Source organism: Gopherus flavomarginatus, chromosome 5, assembly GCF_025201925.1.
Source record: "Gopherus flavomarginatus isolate rGopFla2 chromosome 5, rGopFla2.mat.asm, whole genome shotgun sequence".
In the NCBI taxonomy this organism is placed as follows: Eukaryota; Metazoa; Chordata; order Testudines; family Testudinidae; genus Gopherus; species Gopherus flavomarginatus.
The window spans coordinates 147,270,295-147,292,158 of record NC_066621.1 but is presented as its reverse complement, the minus strand read 5'-3'; the positions used below and the strand labels follow the sequence as shown (position 1 = coordinate 147,292,158).

At 41.8% G+C, this 21,864-nt stretch overlaps 1 protein-coding gene and 1 long non-coding RNA gene across 3 annotated transcripts in view; both read left to right on the top strand.

Annotated features, from left to right (window-relative positions):
- The window catches only part of LOC127051001 (uncharacterized), a 427,926-nt gene that overhangs the window by 192,973 nt on the left and 213,089 nt on the right, over window positions 1-21,864 (top strand). The window lies entirely within an intron of this gene.
- Window positions 1-21,864, top strand: part of MNAT1 (MNAT1 component of CDK activating kinase) — a 212,574-nt gene that overhangs the window by 65,717 nt on the left and 124,993 nt on the right. For both annotated transcript variants that reach the window (XM_050952712.1, XM_050952713.1), the window contains exons 2-4: window positions 6,548-6,700; window positions 8,182-8,255; window positions 20,029-20,132. In XM_050952712.1, the coding sequence (XP_050808669.1) occupies window positions 6,548-6,700; window positions 8,182-8,255; window positions 20,029-20,132 (331 nt within the window). The remainder of the gene's footprint in view (window positions 1-6,547; window positions 6,701-8,181; window positions 8,256-20,028; window positions 20,133-21,864) is intronic.

Here is a 21,864-nt window from a genome sequence, read left to right as displayed (position 1 = left end):
AACTCTCCAAAGATGGCGAATAAAACAACTCTGCTGCTTTGCTTCAAAAACAAAAGAAAACCATAAAAATGTGTTTAGGAATGAGTTATGGCCATGGATCTAGGCTTCTTCTGCAGACTTTTGCTGTACTCAGCAGAATCTAAGATTTCATTAAAAAGCATTTCTAGCACTTCTGCTTACAGAGATAGCCCTTCCTTTATGCTGCTGTTTTGTTTGCTCTGCAGCCAACCAGACTAAAACAATATGCAGCACCATCAAAATGTGAACTACTTCCATTTGTCTTAACATAGGAATAGCATCAGTGGGGCCTGATCCTTTATTCCTTCCACCCCTACCAAGTGCAGTCAATAGGGAGATGCACAAAATGCTGGATCACACCCAAGTTTTTACTACTGAAAGTTTTTTTTTTTTTTTTTTTAAATGATTTGTCCAAAATAAATGCCCAGCTCCAGTAAGTGGAGCTTATTTTTTGAAATATCTAATGTTCTCACCACAAAACCTTAAACTTCTAAAAAATGTTTCTGAAGCACAACAGAGAAAGACCTCTTTAACATGGTATGTTACCAACTAAATATTTATGTTAAGTGTAGAAAGTACTTTAGTGTTGTGAATACATTCACAATGCTAAATACATTTAGCTGTTGTTTTTATTTGCATCCCTCGTAAATATGCCATCTTGCTGATGCAGTTCAGGGCAACCTCACCTGTATTTCCCATCAGTTGTCCAGGAAGGGTGCCCACTCTCAGCCTTCCAGCTCCCCAGCTATTGCCTTTCCTGGTGGAGATTCTTGTCTTTCTCTTCTGACTGGGATATTTCCAGGCTGCACCGTTCCCTGCCTGCACTGTTATCCCCAGCATAGACAAGTTGCTCAAGGACATCTGCTTGCTTTCTCTTCAGAGACTGATAATAGGTTTGTTTGCTCTAGTTATAAGGTACCACTCTGCGCTCTCTAAGGAAGCCTGCTTTACTCTTAAGATAAAAAACATTACAGAAAAAACACATTAAAACAATGAAAATATCTACACACATGCTAATAAGCTTACCAGGGTTCACCCCAACCCTAACATGGATTCTGACAGGAACAGTCCTTCATACTCCCTGTGAGGGGGACTCCCTGTGGTTACAAGTTCAGCTCAGAATAAGGCCCCAATAGGCCCAGTCCTTCCAACTTACCCTACAGATTGGGGCCCTCCACGGACCATAGAATCATAGACTTTAAAGTCAGAAGGGACCATTATGATCATCTAGTCTGACCTCCTGCACAATGCGGGCCACAGAATCTCACCACCCACTCCTGTATCAAACCTATGTCTGAGCCACTGAAGTCCTATAATAATGGTTTAAAGACTTCAAGGTGCAGAGAACCTTCCAGCAAGTGACGTGCCCCATGCTGCAAAGGAAGGTGAAAAACCCCCATGAGTTCTGCCAATCTGCCCTGGAGGAAAATTCCTTCCTGACCCCAAATATGGCGATCGGCTAAACCCTGAGCATGTGGGCAAGACTCAACAGCCAGACACCTAGGAAAGAATTCTCTTCAGTAACTCAGATCCCACCCCATCTAACATCCTGTCACAAGCCATTGGGCATATTTATCGCTAGTAGTCAAAGACTAATTGCCAAAATTAGGCTATCCTATTATACCATCCCCTCCATAAACTTATCAAGCTTAGTCTTGAAGCCAGATATGTCTTTTGCCCCCACTACTCCCCTTGGAAGGCTGTTCCAGAACTTCATTCCTCTGATGATTAGAAACCCTCGTCTAATTTCAAGTCTAAACTTCCTGATAGTCAGTTTATATCCATTTGCTCTTGTGTCCACATAGATACTGAGTTTAAATAATTCCTCTCCCTCTCTGGTATTTATTCCTCTGATAGAGAGCAATCATATCTCCCCTCAGCCTTCTTTAGCTTAGGCTAAACAAGCCAAGCTTTTTTAATCTTCTTTCATATGACAGGTTTTCCATTCCTCAGATCATCCTAGTAGCTCTTCTCTGAATCTTTTTCCAGTTTGAATTCATCCTTCTTAAACATGGGAGACCAGAACTGCACACAGTATTCCAGATGAGGTCTCACCAGTACCTTGTATAATGGTACTAACACCTTCTTATCTCTACTGGAGATACCTTGCCTGATGCATCCCAAGACCGCATTAGCTTTTTTCACAGCCATATCACTGGTGGCTCATAGTCATCCTGTGATCAGCCAATACTTCAAAGTCCTTCTTCTCCTGCTGGGCCAGGTTAACCAGTTAAATAATATAATTTTAATTGTTTAACGAGTTAACTTTTTAAATGGATATCTACATCCCTAATATATCCATACCTCTCCAGGAGAGTGGCTTGAAAGGGTTGATAAGGGAGGAAGTACATTAGCATCCCCCCTCCTTACTAAGGAGGGTACATACGATGCCACGGTAATGCATACGCAGTTGCGTTTTAATACAGTTTACCCCAAAGGTATTAACTCTAATTCCATAAAGTTTATCTTCATTCCTTACAGTTGATTCATGATATTGCAGAATGTTGTCAGTCTGTCACAGTTCTCAGCGTAATTATGGAGTGGGCCCTTCTATAAGCATGAGATGTTCATTTAACATTTGGCACGTCTGAAGGGGGATAAAAAGTTGTTAGTACATTTTGCCAGTATTCTACAAATGTTGGTTGACCTTTGTAATGATAATTGAGTCTTTCTGATCTTCTACTGTAAAGAGTCCAGGTCTCTTGTAGATATTTGTGTGACTATTTTTAGGTGAAATTAGTAACTCCTTTCCCCACTGCCTATCCACCCAGATACCCCGTTGGCTGACTCCTCCCAATTAAAGTTTTTTTTATGACACACACAAATGTAAAATTAAATAAAATATTGTGACTGCAAATGATACTCTAATTCATAGTTTTTGTTGACATCTTCTATATTAAGACCAGAGTTCAGAATTTCACATCTATTTTCTATTTGGTTAAGCATCACGTGTCACTGTCAAATGCATCATTATTCAGGGTCCAGTTCCCACTGAGATCATTAGGAATTATGCCATTGACTTGTATGGGAGCAGGATCCAGGTCTGAACAAATGTACCGTCCTGATTTTAAGCAGCAATCCATAACCTCTGTTATTATTAGGCTAAATTAGTTCCCTGAAGTCCTGACAAAGGACCCAATTCAGCAAAGCCCTTAAGCACTGACTTCAATGGGGAGTTAAACATACGCTTAAGGGCTTTACTGAATTGGGGCCAAAAATGCCTGTCCTCATTAAGTAGAGTAACTGATACACAAAGGCTAAGTGACTTGCCATTTGCTAAATAGAATTGTCAAAAGGTGGGCACGTAAGGGAATGATTCTGAATGACTCTGGGACAGCATTTGTCCTGGATTCCCTGTGGCGCGGCTGTGTGCTTGCCCGAGGCTCCGGGGCAGCACCAGCCTCTTGCCGGTGGGGTAGGGGAGGAACTGAGGTTGGCCTTCGCCCCCTCCCCCTTGCCATGAGGCTCCATCTCCTAGTCCTCTCCCTACTCCCTGGCCAGGCGAGAATCTGGAGCCAGGAAGTAGTGAGAGCTGCCCAGGGAGTCTGGGCTGCTGTGGAGAGCCCTGGACCTTCCACCTGCCATGAGTGGTGTGCCTCGGGGGTGGAGACATGGGACTGAGGCTACGCTTGGGTCCCCTCGGCACCCTGCCCAGCGCAGGTGGAGAGTCTGGGACTCCCCACGGCAGCACAGGCTCGCTGGGCAGCTCTTAACCCGGTCTGGTTTCCAGCCTGGCCAGGGGGTGGGGCCTTGAAGGAGAGTGCACAGAGGGGACGGCATCTCCTGCATGTGTCCTGCTTTTGCCTTTTGAAAAGATGGTCTCCCTGTGTGCAACACCTGATCTGTCTGCTGTGCTTGTAGAGAACTCCACTGGGACTCCATGTGAATGCAGCAGTTTGTCTCCTTTTTGCAGGATTGAGGTCTTGGATTATAAACTTTCTGGGGCAGAAACCGTATTCTCTTCTCCTGTAGCACCGGAGGGCCCTAATCAGGATCAGGGCCTGTGTGCACTTTCCAAATGTAATTAATCCTCTCTTTCCTGCAGCCTGTCCTTGTCTTATAAATGTGTTCTTTAGGTTTAGTGGTTCACAAAGAGATCAAAGAGAACCAGTCAGATGGGATCTCAGAAGATTATTTCTTTTCTTTTAATAAAACAAGAATATTCTTGAGATCAAACGTGTCTGCGATCAATTGTTGAGAAGGTGGCCAGACCTCCCTTTGCTTGAGGGCATGTATGGCTGATCAGTGTAGAGTTTCAGCTCTGTGTAGTCATTCTCTGGGATAGTGAGGATACTGCTGTTGGGCAGGAGATATTTTTTTGCCTGCTGTGTGCCAAATTCTGCCCTTAAAGTCCCATGTAATTCCTATTGAATTCAAAAGGGATTGCATATGAATAATGGAGGGCAGGATTTGGTGTGTGAGGGAAATGGTAACTTGACTACATGAAATGGAATTCCAGCTAGAGGTGTCTTGTCATCCTTTTGGTATGGACACATATTTTCTAGCTTTCTAGAGACACTGGTCCCAATTTGGGAAAGCACTGGAGCGCTTGCTTCAGTGCTTTCCCAAGTAAGGATGCTTTCCAGTGTTGACTCTAGTTTGAACTTGAAATCTAGTCAATTTGGGGGGAGGGAGGGAGAATGTTATGTTGCTTCAGGTATTACTGTGTGTGCACAGTGCCTGGCACTGTAGGGTCCTGTTCTCAGTTTGTCCCTAGTCAATACTATAATAAAAACATCAGCGCCTGGGTCAACTTGCAAATCTTCGTAGCTTTGCAGTCTTGTTTTCCTAATTTAAAAATAAAATCTGTCCCCTTCCCCCACCCTCTCTTTTGCACTAGGTGATGTAGTGAGAGACCCACACGAACAAAATTCAGTGCCTAAACCAAGGAAACAATGAAACTGTCTATACACATTGGGTTGTCACATGCACAAAGTAAACACAGTGGTAAAAAGAGAACGTTTCCTTCCCACCGTCTTTCTATTATTTCAGTTATGGGTGTTGACTGTAAATGATAGTAGGCAAAACAGTTTGAACAGAAGCTTAATTTTTGAGCTGACAATCCCTGTAGCTCATCATTTTTTCTGGTCTAATGTGCTAAAAAGTTTTTTTCCCTCCTCCTCTGATAAATTGTATTTAAATGTGTTGGTGCTTCTGAAGTAGAAGTAGTACGTGTGTGGGTATGGGTGTGAAATATAAATAAAAGGAAAACTGGTTAATTGAATGGAGTCGGCCAGTGTTTAAGATAGCATACAAGCAGAATGACAAAGTAACATCAGAGCAAATCATTACAATTGCACTGTTCTGCAATTTCAAATCTTAAATGAAGGCAGAATAAAATTTGGGTTGCTCTGGCCTGCTTTGCCTCAATAAGTAATGGAACCAGTCTGCTCAGTGGGATGGAAGTTTTGTTTCAAGATCCTTCACAACTGTCTCAGTATTTTTCTTAACTCTCTAATCGTTTGCCTGGGAGGCTGAGATCAGGAAGAGACAGGGAAGCTTGGCCATTAGTACACAACTGTTTCATGGCTTTAATGTACCGAAGATATAAATAGTGTGTGCTCACTTGCTCTCTCACTCACTCAACAATAGAACATGACTGCAACAGGTGTTGTCCTGTGCTAGTATTTTGCATGATCCGAGTACCCAAATACATCGTGAATTCTGTATTGGTTTCCATGGCCTGTGTGTGTTCTTCTTTTGTTGTTAAATGTTAGTTGACATCTAACAAGTGACAATTATAAATGAAGATACTTGTTAATGTGGTAGAAATAAACATTCTTTTGGGGGCGGGGGAGGGGGATGCCGCTTCTGTGTACAATATATTTATCTGCAATGCTCTGAATTTATGAGCAGAAAAAATAAGGGGACTCTAACACTGGGTATTAGTAATAATGAGACATAGAATCTCTTGAATGTGGTTGAGTCTGGTTTGAATCTAGCTCAGGCCTAGAGTGACAGAATTGTTACAGTACTATCTGTAGTCGCTGGGAGGGCTAGGGCCAGATTGTGATACCTTGTTGTCTGGCTATACAGAAAGGGGGACAGGAGACATTTGTTACGAGTTTAAACAAGCTAGAACTTCATTATCAGATGTTTGGGACTATCCTTCAGATAAAAGTATACAGTGCAGTTAACTCCTGGGGGTTTCTGCCAGCTCCCCTTCTTTTTCCATCCAGGTCACCCCACTTTGCAGTGAGGATGCAGGCTACCTGGTGTTCTCAGCAAAGAGGCCAAGTGGTTTAAACAGGGAGAATAAATGCCTCACCCGCTGGAGGAGGCTTCCTTAGACCAGACCAACGTAGGAAAACTTGCATTGCCATTGCAGGTGCTCTTGGGTACTTTGAATGGAGGCTGTTTGTTTCTAGAGATGTTAACCTGTCACCTTTCATGAGCACAGAGTGTTTCCTTGCTCTCACTCTCATTCACACAAAATTAAAAATAATGTGCAAATAATAAACAGGGAAAAGACTTACCTTGCAGTTACTGTTAAGCATCACTCTTTCATGTAACTCATTTTTCTCTTCAGATGCGAGAGTTGTGTGGAGCTGCTGTTTGTCCGGGGGGCTGGAAACTGTCAGGAATGTGATACGCCACTGCGGAAGAGCAACTTCAGAGTGCAGCTCTTTGAAGACCCTGCCATTGACAAGGAGGTGGAAATTCGCAAGAAAGTATTGAAAGTGTGAGTATCGTAGTTGAGAAAACCTAAATTAAAATGGACTTCAGTTATTTTCATCTTCAAAAAAGGAGTTATTTTTGCCAATGGGAGTATGTGTGGGGATCTAAGGATTCAGATATCTTCATTTTGTTTTGCTTTGAAGGTTTTAAGTGTCTAATTTTTTATTTTAAAAAAGGAATTGATTTGCTCTGCAAGCCATGTGGCTGGTTGACCTCGTTAGGAATGGAGGCTCAACATGACCTTGAGGGGTCTTTACTTTCCTAACTATATCCACTGTATGTAATGTGGGGGGTGTTGTGTTTGCCTCCTTGAAAAGGGTTGACCTTCCAAATTGAATTGGCTCTAGAGCGTGAGGACAATAGTTGCTTTGTCCTTCTGAGGTGAATCAGTGAGCGGATCAAGGAACAGGAGCCTTGTTGTTGTTGCATTTGGACCTATCTTTTGAACCATGGAGTTTGAAGATGTGAGGGTCCCACAAATGAAGACTGGGGCTGGACCCTGTAAGGTGGGAGGATTCCAGAGCTCCGACTTTACTCTGAGTCCAGAAGTCTGCACAGGAATGAAATGCCCGCCACAGCCTGACCCTTTCAAGCCTGAGTCGGCTGGCACTGGCCGGCCGTGAGTTTTTCTTGTCTGTGTAGACATATCCTTAAAGTCGTCTGTGCTTTTCATACAAATGTTGGTAAGGAATCTGTCTGTCAAAAACATCTCCTGAATCTTTTTTGTTGTATTATTACAGACATATTTGGTGACAGGTATTTTGAAATAAAATTACCAAAATAATTGAAAACGGCATTATTATATTGTTACTTTATTATATTGTGCACAGAATTTTTAGGTTTTTTGGTGCAGGATTCCCTCAGGAGTAAAATTTCTTGTTCTCTCACCTTTACGGTTGAAAACTGTTTTTGTCAGATACAAAGGATTGTGTGAAAGTTATTGACGCTGGAGAGATGAATCCCACAACATTTTATGTTTGTTGCATGAATAACCTTTTTGTCTCTCTCTCATTTTGGGTCATTGTTGTGTCCCACATGTGAGCTTTAAGAGGTGTGGGTGCCTGGGCTCAAATACGGTGGGACTTATTGGCTGTACCAGAGCTGGACACAAAGCCAAACTGCATACTCTTCAACCATTTCCCTGAGGAGTTGAGGTGGTTGTTTTCTAACTGAGAGTGCTCCTAGTAAGTCTGCCCCTTTTTTAGTAGTGTCTGAGGAGCTGATTTGGAATTGGTACACTTTAGCCTATGCCTCCACTCCTTTGCAGCCCCAGAAATGTGGTAAAGACTCAGGTGTAGCACTGGTTCAGACAGTGGTGGCTTCTTCACTTGGGGATGGGCAATCCTAGTTCACTTTAAAGGAGCCATATTGTATTCTGATAATAATAATCCTTGGCCATATATACCATGTATGAAACGAGCACAATGTAGAATTAAACTGCCATCTCAGTGCATTATGCAAACACTAGTTTCTCGTCTCTCTCAGATACAATAAAAGAGAAGATGACTTTCCCAGTCTAACGGAATATAATGATTTCCTGGAAGAAGTAGAAGAAATTGGTAAGTCTTAATGTTTGCATTTTTGATGTGCTGTGCTCAGGAGACCACAGGCTTTTATCTTCTGACTGCCTAAGAGAATATCAAAGCTGCATTTCTTTAATAGGATTTATCATGGTATCTGATGTTTATCTGATTACTTTCTCCTTACATTTTTAATCATATTTGTCCAATTGGGGGATATATCTAAGTAATAAACATTTTATCTGCAAGAGAAAAACTACGATACTTAGAGGAAATGGTGTTTTATTGCTGGAAAGGAAAGGCACACAGGGCATTGGTGGTGCTTCAATAGAGAAGATTAAACAAAGAAGAAAAATTCAAATTCTTCTTATATGCCTCTCTTAGCTTTATTTACCATGACAGCAGCCATATGGTGCCTTTCATCATTTTGCTTCTGTGAGTACAGTAGTTGGAAGCGGCTTTGAAGCAGATGACCTTACATACCACTGTGGCAGCATTTTATGTTGCTACGCGGGAGAGGGAGGTTTAGGAGCGGACGCTGAACTCTTTCTCCTTGGATTTGCTGAAGCAGAGACTTGCCCTTTGAGGGAGGAATTTGTTTGTATTGGAGTTCATTTTCCGCTTTTTTAGAGTTACTCAGGATTTATGGCAGGGTGATGGAGTCTGCATAGACAAAAATAGAAGTGTTCAAAGGAATCGCTCTTAAATTATTTGTTTTTTGGAGGACTGAAGGGGCTGGGTGCTTTCAGGGAAGGCAATGATTGAGGTTTAAAAGAAAACGCGGTGAAGGTAATCTTGCTCCCTTTTAACTCTTCAGCAAAGAAGAGTAAGCATTCCTTTGAACTTTGTTGGTGTTAGCCTCAGAGAGTTGCATTCTCCACCTTTGCAGCTATAAGTAGCATGTTGTGTTATTGTTGGCATCAGAACGTTGAAGTTGGAGAGCTAATGTGTTTGGCTGCGAAACTTCAGATATAGCCAGGCAGGCCAAAGCCTTTGGGACAGGTAGGTAGAGGGTGGGTGTGTGTGTGTCTGGAGGAGGTTCTAGCAACTTGGACAGATTGTTGAAATGATGCTGGGAGAATCTATTTTGTGCTTGTGAAACGGAAAAGAACATTTTGTAGCATTTTGTCATAGGCTTCCATCTCGTTATTGCTATTACCATGGCTTGAAACATCCATTCGCCTCAGGTGAATGGAAAGCTTGGCTGAGTGGGTGGGAGTATGTGCACCATCAAGTTTTCTCCAGAGTTTAAAACTGTATTTATATTTCTAGCTCTCATGGTTGATGTTAAATTGCCAAATAGGAACCAAGTGCAAATTGGTACCATGCTACAGGCTATGGATGGCGGACTGGCCCCTGTATAACACATGGCAATTACTGTTGACTGCTGATACAGCGCGCAGATTAGGAAGCTGGTGTAGGTGGAAGCGGAAATTGACCTTCCGTTGAGGTTTGAATAGATTTTATATGGTGAGGTCAAATGTGAGTTGAAGTTGAGCTTCACCTTACTCTGGATGCCTGGAAAATTAAAAGTAAATAAATAAAAGTCATAAGACCTAAAATAAAAATTGTGGTTTATAGAACAAAATGTATAAAACATGCAGAAATGTCTATCTCTGCAGTCCCTGGGGCATTTTGTTGCTGTTTTCCCAGTAATTGTTTCTTTGGAGTTCAACTTGAGCACGTCATTTACAGTGTGTTCTCTCATTAGATGTGATCTATAACCTTATCTGAAAGATTCATTTCCCCTTCACAAGAAGCCTATTATGCTTAATCATTTTCCTTTATTTTTTTAAATAGAAAGAGCAGGGAGAACACTGGTGATATAGCAACAAACATAAACATTATGGTAGTAACCTGCCAGTATTTCCATTTTCTTCTCTCTCTCTCTGAAGTGGTTTAGAATTGACCATTTAAAAAATGTTAAGTGCCCGGAAAAATCAGTTTGACAATTTCTAGAATATTGTAAACACTTAGTTGTCATTAACACCACGAAAAAATGAATGGGGTAAATTCTGCTTTGGGTCAGCTGGCACAACACTCATTGAAGTCAATGGGACATACATGTGCCTCACAAAGATCAGGACTAAGCCTTACAAAGAACACTGCCACAAGTACATCAGTGTGAGCCAGACCCTTTTTATATGCTCCTTACTCTTTTCCCTTCGTATCGTTTCTTAAACTATTTTTTTTAAACTTAGTTCTGAGCTCTTTGAGCCAGGGACTGTCTTTAGGATGTGCGTATACAGTACTTACCGCAGTATGGTCCTGATCCGTGAGTAAGGCCTCTAGGCATTACTACTATACACATAGTTAATAATAATTACTGCTTTTTAAAGCATACAGTATAGTCAAGTGGGAAAAAGTGACTATTGTTCATGTGCCCTATGGGTAAGAACTACTTTCTACTTTTCAAAGCCTTTTTTATAGTAACTATTGTGTAGTGATTTGTGTTCATGCCAAAATTACTATCTAGTGAATTCTTACTGGATGTTAAGAACTAATGCCTGTGACTTTTTACCTGTTTTCCGTGTGGTTCACATCAACTTCATTAACAAAGGAAACTACACAATGCAGCTCTCTCAAAATGTAAAAGATGACAAAGATATGGAGAGTTTTTGTACCTGCCCCAGCTAAAATGCCCCTTATTTGACCTGATGGGGATTAGTAATTGGAAATAATTGTAACTGTGCAAGCACTTAAAAAAAATTACAGTAAAAAGAGAACTGAGCTGGAACGTCCATAATTCATAATTTCCAATTTAGGTTTTTCCAGCTGGATTATTGATTTTTTTTTCCCACCCTCCCCCTAAAAGAGGATATGGGCAGAAGAGGTTGGCTCATTTTGCCATCTTCAGTTGATGCTGAAAGCAGTGTTTTGGGGAGGAGGTGGTAGAGCATGGACAATCGGCTTTGTTCTGAAGCTCTGTGCCTTCAGCATTCATCTCTCTGCCACTCTGTCTCTAAGTGGCAATGAGCATTATGATAACTGCTCAGAAGCAGAGGTTGAAAATGATGGAGTAGGAAAAGTGGTGTTTGTGCTACACCAATACTTACCAATACATTTTTAACTTAATTATAGCTGTCTTACACCAGTAATATCTACATTAAGCACTAAGGCTGTGTGTATAATATATCACAGGATAACGATTTACAATTTTTTTTTTAAAGATCTATTGGCTAATTAATGGACCTGAGAATTAGGAAAGTGCTAACCTGTAGGAGAAATATTTATTGACCTTTTTTTTATTTTTTTGGTAAGGCAACACAATAAATCAATTTTTACCTTATTAGGAAGTAGGAAAGAAAATCTTGGCTACATCCCAGCTCATAACATAAACTTCATAATAAAGTACATTGACCGTCTGTTGTCAGATTGTTTTGACACACTTTGGTTGCTTTGTAAAGTCAGGTGATTCTAGTTCTGTAGTTGTTTTATTTTAATCCATTCGGGTTAAATCTTATTCCTGATTCTAGTCAGGGGTGGCCCCCGGTGCAGGAGAATCCATGCATTTCCCTTGTGGATAAGAGCTGGGCACATGGACTGGGGCTCTTGCCGGTACGCCATGTTGGCTGTTTCGGTTTGCTTCAGCAAGAACTCCTTATGCCCCAGAATGGAAGGAGTTGGGGTTGGGCTTGGGCTGGTGAATCATGGCTGCATATGTCCTCCAGCCATTCTCCCTCCCAGGAGAATCTTGCTTGAATATTTCTCAATGGGAAGAATTCTTTCTAGCGACCATAGCTATCTGCGTTAAAAGAAACACTAATTAGCAAGAGAAGGCTCAAAGTTGGTAATGTCTTCAATAGAAGATGTGAGAGATTTTGATGATGCTGATTTAAACACCAGTGATGGATTTATTTACCACAAACAGTGCTGCTTTCCCAGACCTGTGATTGTTCCACATGGCTTTAAGATTTGTCTCAAAGGTTAATTTTAAATTCCATAATAAACTAGCAGATTGTTGTTCCTTTTGTTATGAGATTAATTAGTAGCACTTTTAAAAATAGAGATTATCTCACTCTGTCAAGGCTGGATTTCAGGAAATCTGTGGAGTTTTGCCTAAATAGAATTAAACGTTTCAGAAAATACAATAGGCTTCTTGTTGTGTTTCAACAGCTGTCTAAAGGCAGGTCAACTTCTAAACCAACCAGTGTGAGATGAATAAGGAAGTAAATAATTCTCGTATACAAATCGGCTTCTGTGTCTTTACCTTTACGTTCTTCAGGCCCATTATGTGAGCTTATATTATGCTTCAGAATAGAAAGTAATAAGACTGGCTTCCCTTTGAAATCTTTGCAGACTAGCCATCTGCTTTGCTAGTCATGTTCATATTTTTTTGGTACTGATTTTTAGCTAGGACTAATGTAGGATTCCTGGTCTTTACTCTTTGCTTGTTGGTTTGAAACTTTTTTTTTTTTTAAATGTTGCTATTAAAATTTTAAAAATTGCCCCTGTCTCTCAAAACCCAAAACAGGCCAAATTCTACAGACCATATCTGAGTAACACTCCTTACTGAGGTCAATTTACATTCTATGGAATTTGGCTCAACTATCAGTATGGTGACACCATATTTTAAATGCTCGTGGTTGAAGTATTGTTTATTCTATGGCTTATGTTCACCAGTCCTCAAATATCAGCTGTTATTCACAGATCAAGAATAATTCTGTTAAACACCCTAAACAAAAAGGAGCATGCTAGCCTGCTAAGCTAGGTTGTTGTAACTGAATAGCGAATATATATATATATTTTAAACTTTTGTTAGGAATTAGTGCTTTTAGAAGATTTAACTATTAGACTATGCATGCTATTAAGCCTAGTTTTGGCTAGGTAATGACCAACAAAGAAGGCTCTACATCCAAGAGTTTAGCTTGCATACTTGCCAATGTAGGTTTTATAATATAGGTTAGGCCAAATCTAACTCTTTAATGTTTTAAACTTGGATGTCTAGACATTTTGAGGGAGTTGAGGGAAGGTGCTGGGAGGTGCTATGATGAGGCAAGGAAGTGAATGTGTTTGCTGCCTGTGGCCTGCTTACCTACCTATTGAGAATTGTGATTTGGTCCTCAGCTGAAACCTGATTCCCCTCCCATCTGCAACCTGCCTTCCCCATTGCCAGTTCCTGACTGCTTCCTCAGGCTAGGCATTGGAAAAAGGATAATGATTCAACAGTGAGGTGGCAAAATTACTCAAGGTAGTTAAGTCCAAAGCAGACTTCAAAGAGTTACAAAGGGATCTCACAAAACTGAGTGACTGGTGTGAGCGGTGGGTATCATAGGCAGGGAGAGGCTGTACCTCCCCAGACAGCCGGGATTGGCCCTGCTCACGCTCCGCCCTCAGTTCCCTTCATGCTTCTCCTGCTGTAAATTGGCTCTTCCCATGTGCTGTGGCCCCAGCGCGAGCTGGCACTGGGGCCACGCCACCCTCCCTCCCGGCTCTCCAGGGACTGGGACCGTGCCATCTGCCCACCCTCCCTCCGTCTCAGCACTAGCTTGGGACAGAGGCCAGTGGCCGCAGTGGGGGGTGGATGTGCTGAAAGGGCAGGACCTTGGGCAGAAAGTCAGGGCGGGAGGATAGCCTTCCCAAGCCAGTGGTTCACGTGCTGTTGATGGTGACTCAGCAACAAAATGGCTGATGAAATTCAGTGTTGATAAATGCAAAGTAATACACTTTGTACATACAAAATGATGGGGTCTAAATTAGCTGTTACCACTCAAGAAAGAGATCTTGGAGTCATTGTGGATAGTTTTCTGAAAACATCTGCTTAATGTGCAGCAGCAATGAAAAAAGCTAACAGAAGGTTAGGAACCATTAGGAAAGGGATAGATAATCAGACAGAGAATATCATCATAATGCCACTATATAAATCCGTGGTATGCCCACATCTTGAAAACTGTTACAGACCTGGTTGCCCCATCTCAAAACAACCTATTAGAATTGGAAACGGTACAGAGAGAGCAACAAAAATTATTAGGAATATGGAACAACTTCCATATGAGGAGAGATTTAAAAAAACTGGGCCTTTTCAGCTTGAAGAGACAACTAAGTGGGGATATGATAGAGTTCTATAAAATCTTGACTGGTGTGGAGAAAGTAAATAAGGAAGCGTTATTTACTCCTTCTCATAACACAAGAATGAGGGGTCACCCAGTGAAATTTAATAGGCAGCAGGTTTAAAAGAAACAAAAGAGGAAGTATGTCTTCACAACGCACAGTCAACCTGTGGACCTCGTTACGTGGGAATGTTGTGAAGGTCAAACTATAAGAGTGTTCAAAAAAGATAAGTTCATGGAGGATAGGTCCATCAATGGCTATTAGCCAGGATGGCCAGGGATGCAACCTCATGCTTTGAGTGTCCCTAGTGTCTGTTTTCCAGAAGCTGGGAGTGGACGACAGGATGGATCATTCAGTTGCCTGTTCTGTTAATTCCCTCTGAAGCACCTGGCATTGACCACTGTTGGAAGACAGGATACTGGGCTAAATGGATCATTGGTCTGACCCAGTATGGTTGTTTTTATGCTCCTATGGTATGAGGAGAGTGCAGAGGAACTTGCATAGAGCCCAGAGAGGTCCTATGCAGGGAGCTGCTGCTTACAGCTGGGGGGAAGATAGCTTGAGGTAGCTATTCTGACGCCTTGTTTTGGGTCTGGGTGAAGAAGTAGAAGAAAGAATCTGGTGTTCTGTTAAGTGGGGGCAGAAGGAGAGAGGAGTGATTTGTGTCTAGCCTACTCACTTACAGGGGCTCTAAGGACCGATTGTGGATTTGGAATGGCTTCAGAAGATAAAGTAAGAGGTGTGTGTGCGCGCATGCGTGAGAGAGAGAGAGATATTTATTCCGCCTTCCCCACCTTTGTGGTTCGACAGTGAATGTTTTTGAACCATGCAGACATGAAGTTTGTCAGCATGCTTGTCAGGACCTGTTCAGCCTATTATGGTTCAGTTTGAAAAAAACTCTGGAAACAGCCATGTTTTGTAAAACCCAGTTTAGAAAGTCATCCAGCAGTGAGGTTATAGAGGAATATCCCTGCTGCTCAGGTGACCAAAGGCATTTGGCTTCTCATCTTCTACCTCCGCATGCACCTGAAATGTACCTGCGTATCCTGCTAGGGCAGTGTACCTCTGTCATGTGGTTTTTTTTTTTCCTTGTGTCATCATAGGTTTAGAGAGCTGTTGTGTTGGATTTAAATTGTAGGAAGTTCTGACGCTCACATGCAGCTACTTTCATAGCAGGGATCTGATCAGAAATGTGGTTGTACTCCAGCATTTTCACATGACAGTTCTTTTCAGCCACTGTGCCCAAATGTCTAATAGCTTGTCAGTTGGAAGCTACAGGTTGGAAAGCTGGAGGTCAAAACAAGATTAAAATAACCAGTTTTCTTGAGGAAACGTTGCTACAATAAACGTTGCATAGCTAAAATAGTACAGTTATTCTCTGCACTTTTTCTTTTAATTCTAAGATTTCAGAGCAATGTAATGTTGAAAAATGCTGTCTATTTTGGGAGAGGGCAGCGTAAAAAATGAAAATCCATGTTGAACAACCTCCCTCAAAACACAAGGGCCTAGCTTTCAAAGGTAGAGAGCATTCACTATTATTTACTTGTATTAAAATAACATCCAGTGGCCCCAGCTGAGGTCAAGGGTCCATTGTGCTAGGTGCTGTAGGTGCTTATAATAAGGGATAGTCCCTGCCCTAAAAACTTAAAATCTAAATAGAGCAAGTAGATGAAGTGTGGGAGAAAAGTATTATTTTTTCCCATTTTTACAGCTGAGGAAAGAGATGCATAGAGGCGTTAAATGATTTACTCAATGTCACATAGGGAGTATGTGGCAGAACTGGGAATTAAACCCAGATTTCTGAGTCTCAATTAAGGGCCTAAGCCACAAGACCATCCTGCCTCTGAAATAACTCTGAAGTCAGTCGGAATTGATGAATCCCACAACCTCAGAAAGTCAGGCTAAAATAAACTGAAAATCCTTTCAATCATTACTTCCTTGTAAGAAAGGGATATAAAGCATTTGTGTTTTGGCTATAATCTACCACACCACTTTATATTCATCACATTCAGCCCAATTGCTCCAATCAAAGGGATTACAAATTTCCCTCATCCAGGGATAAATATTGAGCTCTCTGGATGGGAACCTAGACCTGTGATTCCCGTTGATGCGTCAGGGTGAAAACTAGCTATATTACATTAGCTATCCCTAAATGTTTTAGGCAGGTTCAAAAGTTTGTCATGGTTGTTTGATGCTATACTAATGATATTTTTTTTTATTTAAACCCAGACCAATGGAATTAGCCATGCTTCCTGAAAATGAATGCTAACTCACTGGTTACAAGAGCGTGCAGTATTTTTCCAAAGTTACTTTTGTTTGAAATATGAGTGGTGTCATGCCCCTCGCCACCATTCTTGTGCCACTATCATTGGTTCCAGCTCCTTGTCACTTCATTCCAGACTAAAAGCTACTCAGCAGCAACTTATATCTCTGTCATTATGTGTCTTCTTTTTTGTTTTGCCAATAATACCTGCTTTGTTCTTTTGTTCCTTTCTGCCGCTCCCAACACTCTGCCCACTTCTTTGCTGCCCTTTATGCATGGAATGCCCTCCCCCAATCTGTGGGTCTGAGACAGCTCCCTTGCCTACTTCAGAACTCTCCCAGAAGCTCACTTCTGCCATTGTACCTATGCAAAGCGTGAGTGAAGAAAGGATGTAAATCAAATGGACAAACATAAGCTAATGGAAACAGGGAGATGTGTTCCTGCCTATTGTTAAATTAAAAAATTAGAAATAGTATATCAGCTACACTTGTGTCCTGCTGAATTACTGAGCACTTCCATGCATAGAGGGCAGCAGTGACCATGAGATGGTCGAGCTCAGGATCCTGCCAGAAGGAAGGAAGGAGAGCAGAAGAATACGGACCCTGGACTTCAGAAAAGCAGACTTTGACTCCTTCAGGGAACTGATGGGCAGGATCCCCTGGGAGGGCTAATATGAGGGAGAAAGGAGTCCAGGAGAGCTGGCTGTATTTTAAAAAAACCAAATTGAAGGCGCAGGAACAAACCATCCTAAAGTGCAGAAAGAATAGCTAATATGGCAGGCTACCAGCTTGGCTTAACAGGGAAAACTTCAGTGAGCTTAAACACAAAAAGGAAGCTTACAAGAAGTGGAAACTTGGACAGATGACTAGAGAGGAGTATAAAAATATTGCTTGAGCATGCAAGGGTGTAATCAGGAAGGCCAAAGCACAACTGGAGTTGCAGCTAGCAAAGGATGTGAAAGGTAACAAGAAGGTGGTCAGGGAAAGTGTGGGACCCTAACTGAATGGGGGAGGCAACCTAGTGACAGATGATGTGAAAAAAGCTGAAGTACTCAATGCTTTTTTTGCTTTGTCTTCACAGACAAGTACGGGGAGGAAGTGAGCAGCCCTCAGTGGGGAAAGAACAGGTTAAGGACTATTTAGAAAAGCTGGACATACACAAGTCCATGGGGCTGGATGCAGTGCCTCCGAGGGAGCTGAGGGAGTTGGCTGATGTGATTGCAGAGCCATTGACCTTTATCTTTGAAAACTCGTGGCGATCAGGGGAGGTCCCGGACGATTGGAAAAAGGCAAATATAGTGCCCATCTTTAAAAAAGGGAACAAGGTGAATCCGGAGAACTACGGATGGGTCAGCCTCACCTTAGTCCCTGGAAAAATCATGGAGCAGGTCCTCAAGGAATTCATTTTGAAGCACTTGGAGTGGAAGGTGATCAGGAATAATCAACATGGATTCACCAAGGGCAAGTCAAAAAGCCCTGGCTGGGATGATTTAGTTGGGGATCGGTCCTGCTTTGAGCAGGGAGTTGGACTAGATGGCCTTCTGTGGTCCCTTCCAACCCTAATCTTCTATGATTCTATGTGTATATAAGGCACTTATGTGGCACTATGACTGGGGTATCTGGGTATCTCACCATCCTGAATATATTTTTTCCTCCCAACAGCACCACAAGGTAGAACAGTGCTATTATCCCCATTTTGCAGATGGGGAAAAACTGAGGCACAGAGACAAAGTGACTTGTTCAAGGTCACACAAGTTTGTGGCAGAGCAGGTATTGAACCCTGAACTCCTGACTCCCAGGCTAGCGCTTTAACCACTGGAACATCTGTCCTCTCCTCACGATTCAGATTGTGTGTGCTCTCTGTGGCTGGGGCTGTGTCTTTTCTAGTTTGTGAAGGGTTTGTCAGTGACAGAGTGTGAGCTTCCCTGCTCTTTCATGTCAATGTACCTCAGCTGTGTTCTGGAGGGGCCACATAAAGAGTGTGACTGGACTGTACAGTCTCCAGGTTGATTTGCGCTGAGTGGGTTGCCATCTGTGCTAGTTTTAGGGGTATGGTGATTTCTCTGGTGTCCACTCTGAACTCGACTGAGGCCACCAAATGATCTTTGTGTGATAATGACTTTGAGTCAGAATTGACTTGACCCCAATTTGAACCAGTGACCTAGTGGTGAAAGGCTCTGTATCTAATTACTAATCCCCTGCACACCTTGTTCTTTCAGTCCGCCTGCTACAGAAGCTGCGCTATTCCTGGAGGCATCTTTAGTTCAGATATACATGATTGGGAATGTTCAGCGAAACAGAGGAGACTGGCTGCATTTCCTTCATCTTGTTGCATAACTTAAATGAGGAAAATCCTCCTCATATTTGTTGTGTACAAAGAAGGTTTAGCACAACACATAGCATTGAGTGATAGGTTAACTTGTTTTCTTTTTATGGATCTCTGCATAAATGTGGAGATTTTCAGCAAGGACAAATGAAACTGTGTGTCCTTGTGCTTCGGAACTCTTAAAGAATATAGAAATCTAGATTTCCACCATATAGTAAAGCAGTGAAGTCCTATCAAAGTCCTCGTGCCAAGATGACCCGTAGGAAATGGAAGGGCCTCGTTTGTAATGAGGTGTGTGTGTGTGTGTGCGTGTGTATTCTACTTAGTCTAGTGCAGTGGTCCCCAAACTTGCTCCCCATTCCTCCTGTCCACAATCCCCTGCCCCCCCGGACCCAGGGCCAGGAATGGGGCTGCAGCTGGGGAAGGGGGGGTTGGGATGTGGACAAGGGTAAGGGGGCTGAGGCTGCGGGTGGGTTGGGGGGCAGGGATAGAGCCATGGCCAGGGGCCGATGGCGGAGAGCAGGAGCAGAGCCACAGTCTGTGGTGGGGGCTGGCAGCCGGGCCCCGGCCAGGTCCAGAGCTGCACCAAGGCTGGGGATGGCGTTATGCACAGGTCTGGGAGCCAGAGCTGTGGCTGGGGATGGGCCGGGGCTGGGTGGCACTCCCTCCCAGCCCCCAGTTGGGGCTGATCCAGCCTGCCATCACCACCTTGAATGCTCCTCTGTGTTCCTGGGGTGGGGGTGCCCCACAATTTGGGGACCTCTGGTCTAGGTTCTTCTTAGCCATAAACTACTTGTTATAAAGGCAAGTTTTTGTGTGTCTTGGGTATTGATGCTGTTCAAGGGATTACGCTACCAGTATCCCATGAAGGAAGCAAAAGATCAGGTTCTAATTTCAGTTATGCAGGTACAAATTTGCAAGAACTCCAAGTAAATCAGTGATGTAACAAAGATCAGGATCTGGCCTTTGTGTGTCCAAGTGACTTTTTGTCATATTCAGTTAGGTGTATGGGGCTAATGTGGTAGGGACAAGGAGCATTAAATAAAGATAATACTTTTTGGTTATGGTTGTGTGTGTGTGTGTGTGTGTGTGTGTGTGTGTGTGTGTGTGTACACCAGGTTAATTCTATGATTTCATGCATCTTTTTTTTTTTTTTTTTAAATACCAATACAGTGTTTAACTTGACAAACAATGTGGATTTGGAGAACACCAGAAAGAAAATGGATATGTATCAGAAGGATAACAAAGAAGTTATTCAGAAAAACAAGATAAAACTGGTTAGTTTTGCTGTTTTTTTAAAAAAAATTCTTATTCAATAGTTGAATTAAGTATTTTAAAGAGCAATAGTTGTAAAATGCTGTCTTAAAGGAGAAAAGAAAAAACTCCTACATACATACATACTGACACACTCCATAGTAAGAAAAATGTGATATGCAAGTATTCTCCTCTATCAAAGATTTGCTTGCTTCAGGAGATCATGTTGACAGCTGAATTTTGTTTGCTCGTTGTTTTGAGGAGGGTTTAGAGAGAGGGACTGACATAGCTGGGGTAAATGCAGGCTCTTCCAAACATATGTATGCTGGCAGTGTATTTGGACAATATCCAGAAGAGACTGGGTTCATTCCTACTTCAGGACAATAATTTCTTTCTCATCCAAAAGAGGAAGAAAAAAAAATCCAGACACAGACATTATGAAGCTCCCAAGAGACGGCTAGAGAATGGGAAAACAAAGGCCTGGCTTATGCAAAATTTAAAACTAATGATAGTGAAACAAACTTTTGTAGTTTAACAAGACAAAAGCCTTTTTAAATGCTAATGATGATACTGCTTCTTAGAGGATTATAAAATACGTGTTCTATATACGGGCTATGCATACTTTCCTGTAGGTTTTTTTATTAAAATATTATTCAGTCAAAGTTCTGCTCTCCTTTAAAAGTAGCATGGCAAGGATTTTTTTTAATTTGAAACATTATAGGCAAACTTTTTTTTTTAAAGTGTTTCTTCCAGCATCATTTTTTTATATATATATATATATATATATATATATATATATATATATATATATATATATATATATATATGTAAATTTCGAGAAGAAAATGTTTCAATTCAGGCAACTGTAGTAACAGAAGTGACACAATAATGCCTGATCCTGCATTCCTTTTGCACTCAATACTCACAGTAGGAGTTTGGAGTCTGAAAATAATAAATTTGAACCATCCCTTCTGAGAACCAAAGAGTTTCCCTTGTTTGTGAAGGAAGGTGTTGGACTGGAGTAGTACCAACAAATAGAGTGTGGAAGTGGGTTTTAGTCCATGAAAGCTTATGCCCAAATAAATTTGTTAGTCTCTAAAGTGCCACAAGGACTCCTCGCTATTTGAATAAATAGAGAGCTCCTCCATATATCCATGTATGTGTATAAAGCAGTGAGAGCAAAGGTGATGCATTGGATTTCCTTTTCTAAAATCAAAGATCATTCAGGTCACGTATAACTTGTAGGAACATAGCAGTTGCCATATCGGATCAGACAAGAGGTCCATGTAGTCTGATATCTTGTCGGACTGTCCAATATCAGATGCGTCAGAGGAGACAGGTAAGTAGCGGGGTCCCCTGAGGATCTGTACTGGCTCCAGTGCTGTTCAACATATTCATAAATGATTTGGAAAAAAGGGTAAACAGGTGACAAAGTTTGCAAATGATACAAAATTACTCAAGATAGTTAAGTCCAAAGCTGACTGAAAAGACTTAAAAGGGAATTCATAAAACTGAGTGACTGGGCAAGAAAATGGCCGATGAAATTCAATGTAAATAAATGCAAAGTAGTGCACGTTGGAAAACATAACCCCAACTATCCATACAAAGCAAAGGGGTTTAAATTAGCTATTACAACGCAAGAAAGAGAGCTTGGAGTCATTGTGGATAGTTGTCTGACAACAGCTGCTCAATGTTCAGCGGCAGGCAAACATCTAACGATGTTAGGGGACATTAGGAAAGGGATAGCTAAGAAGA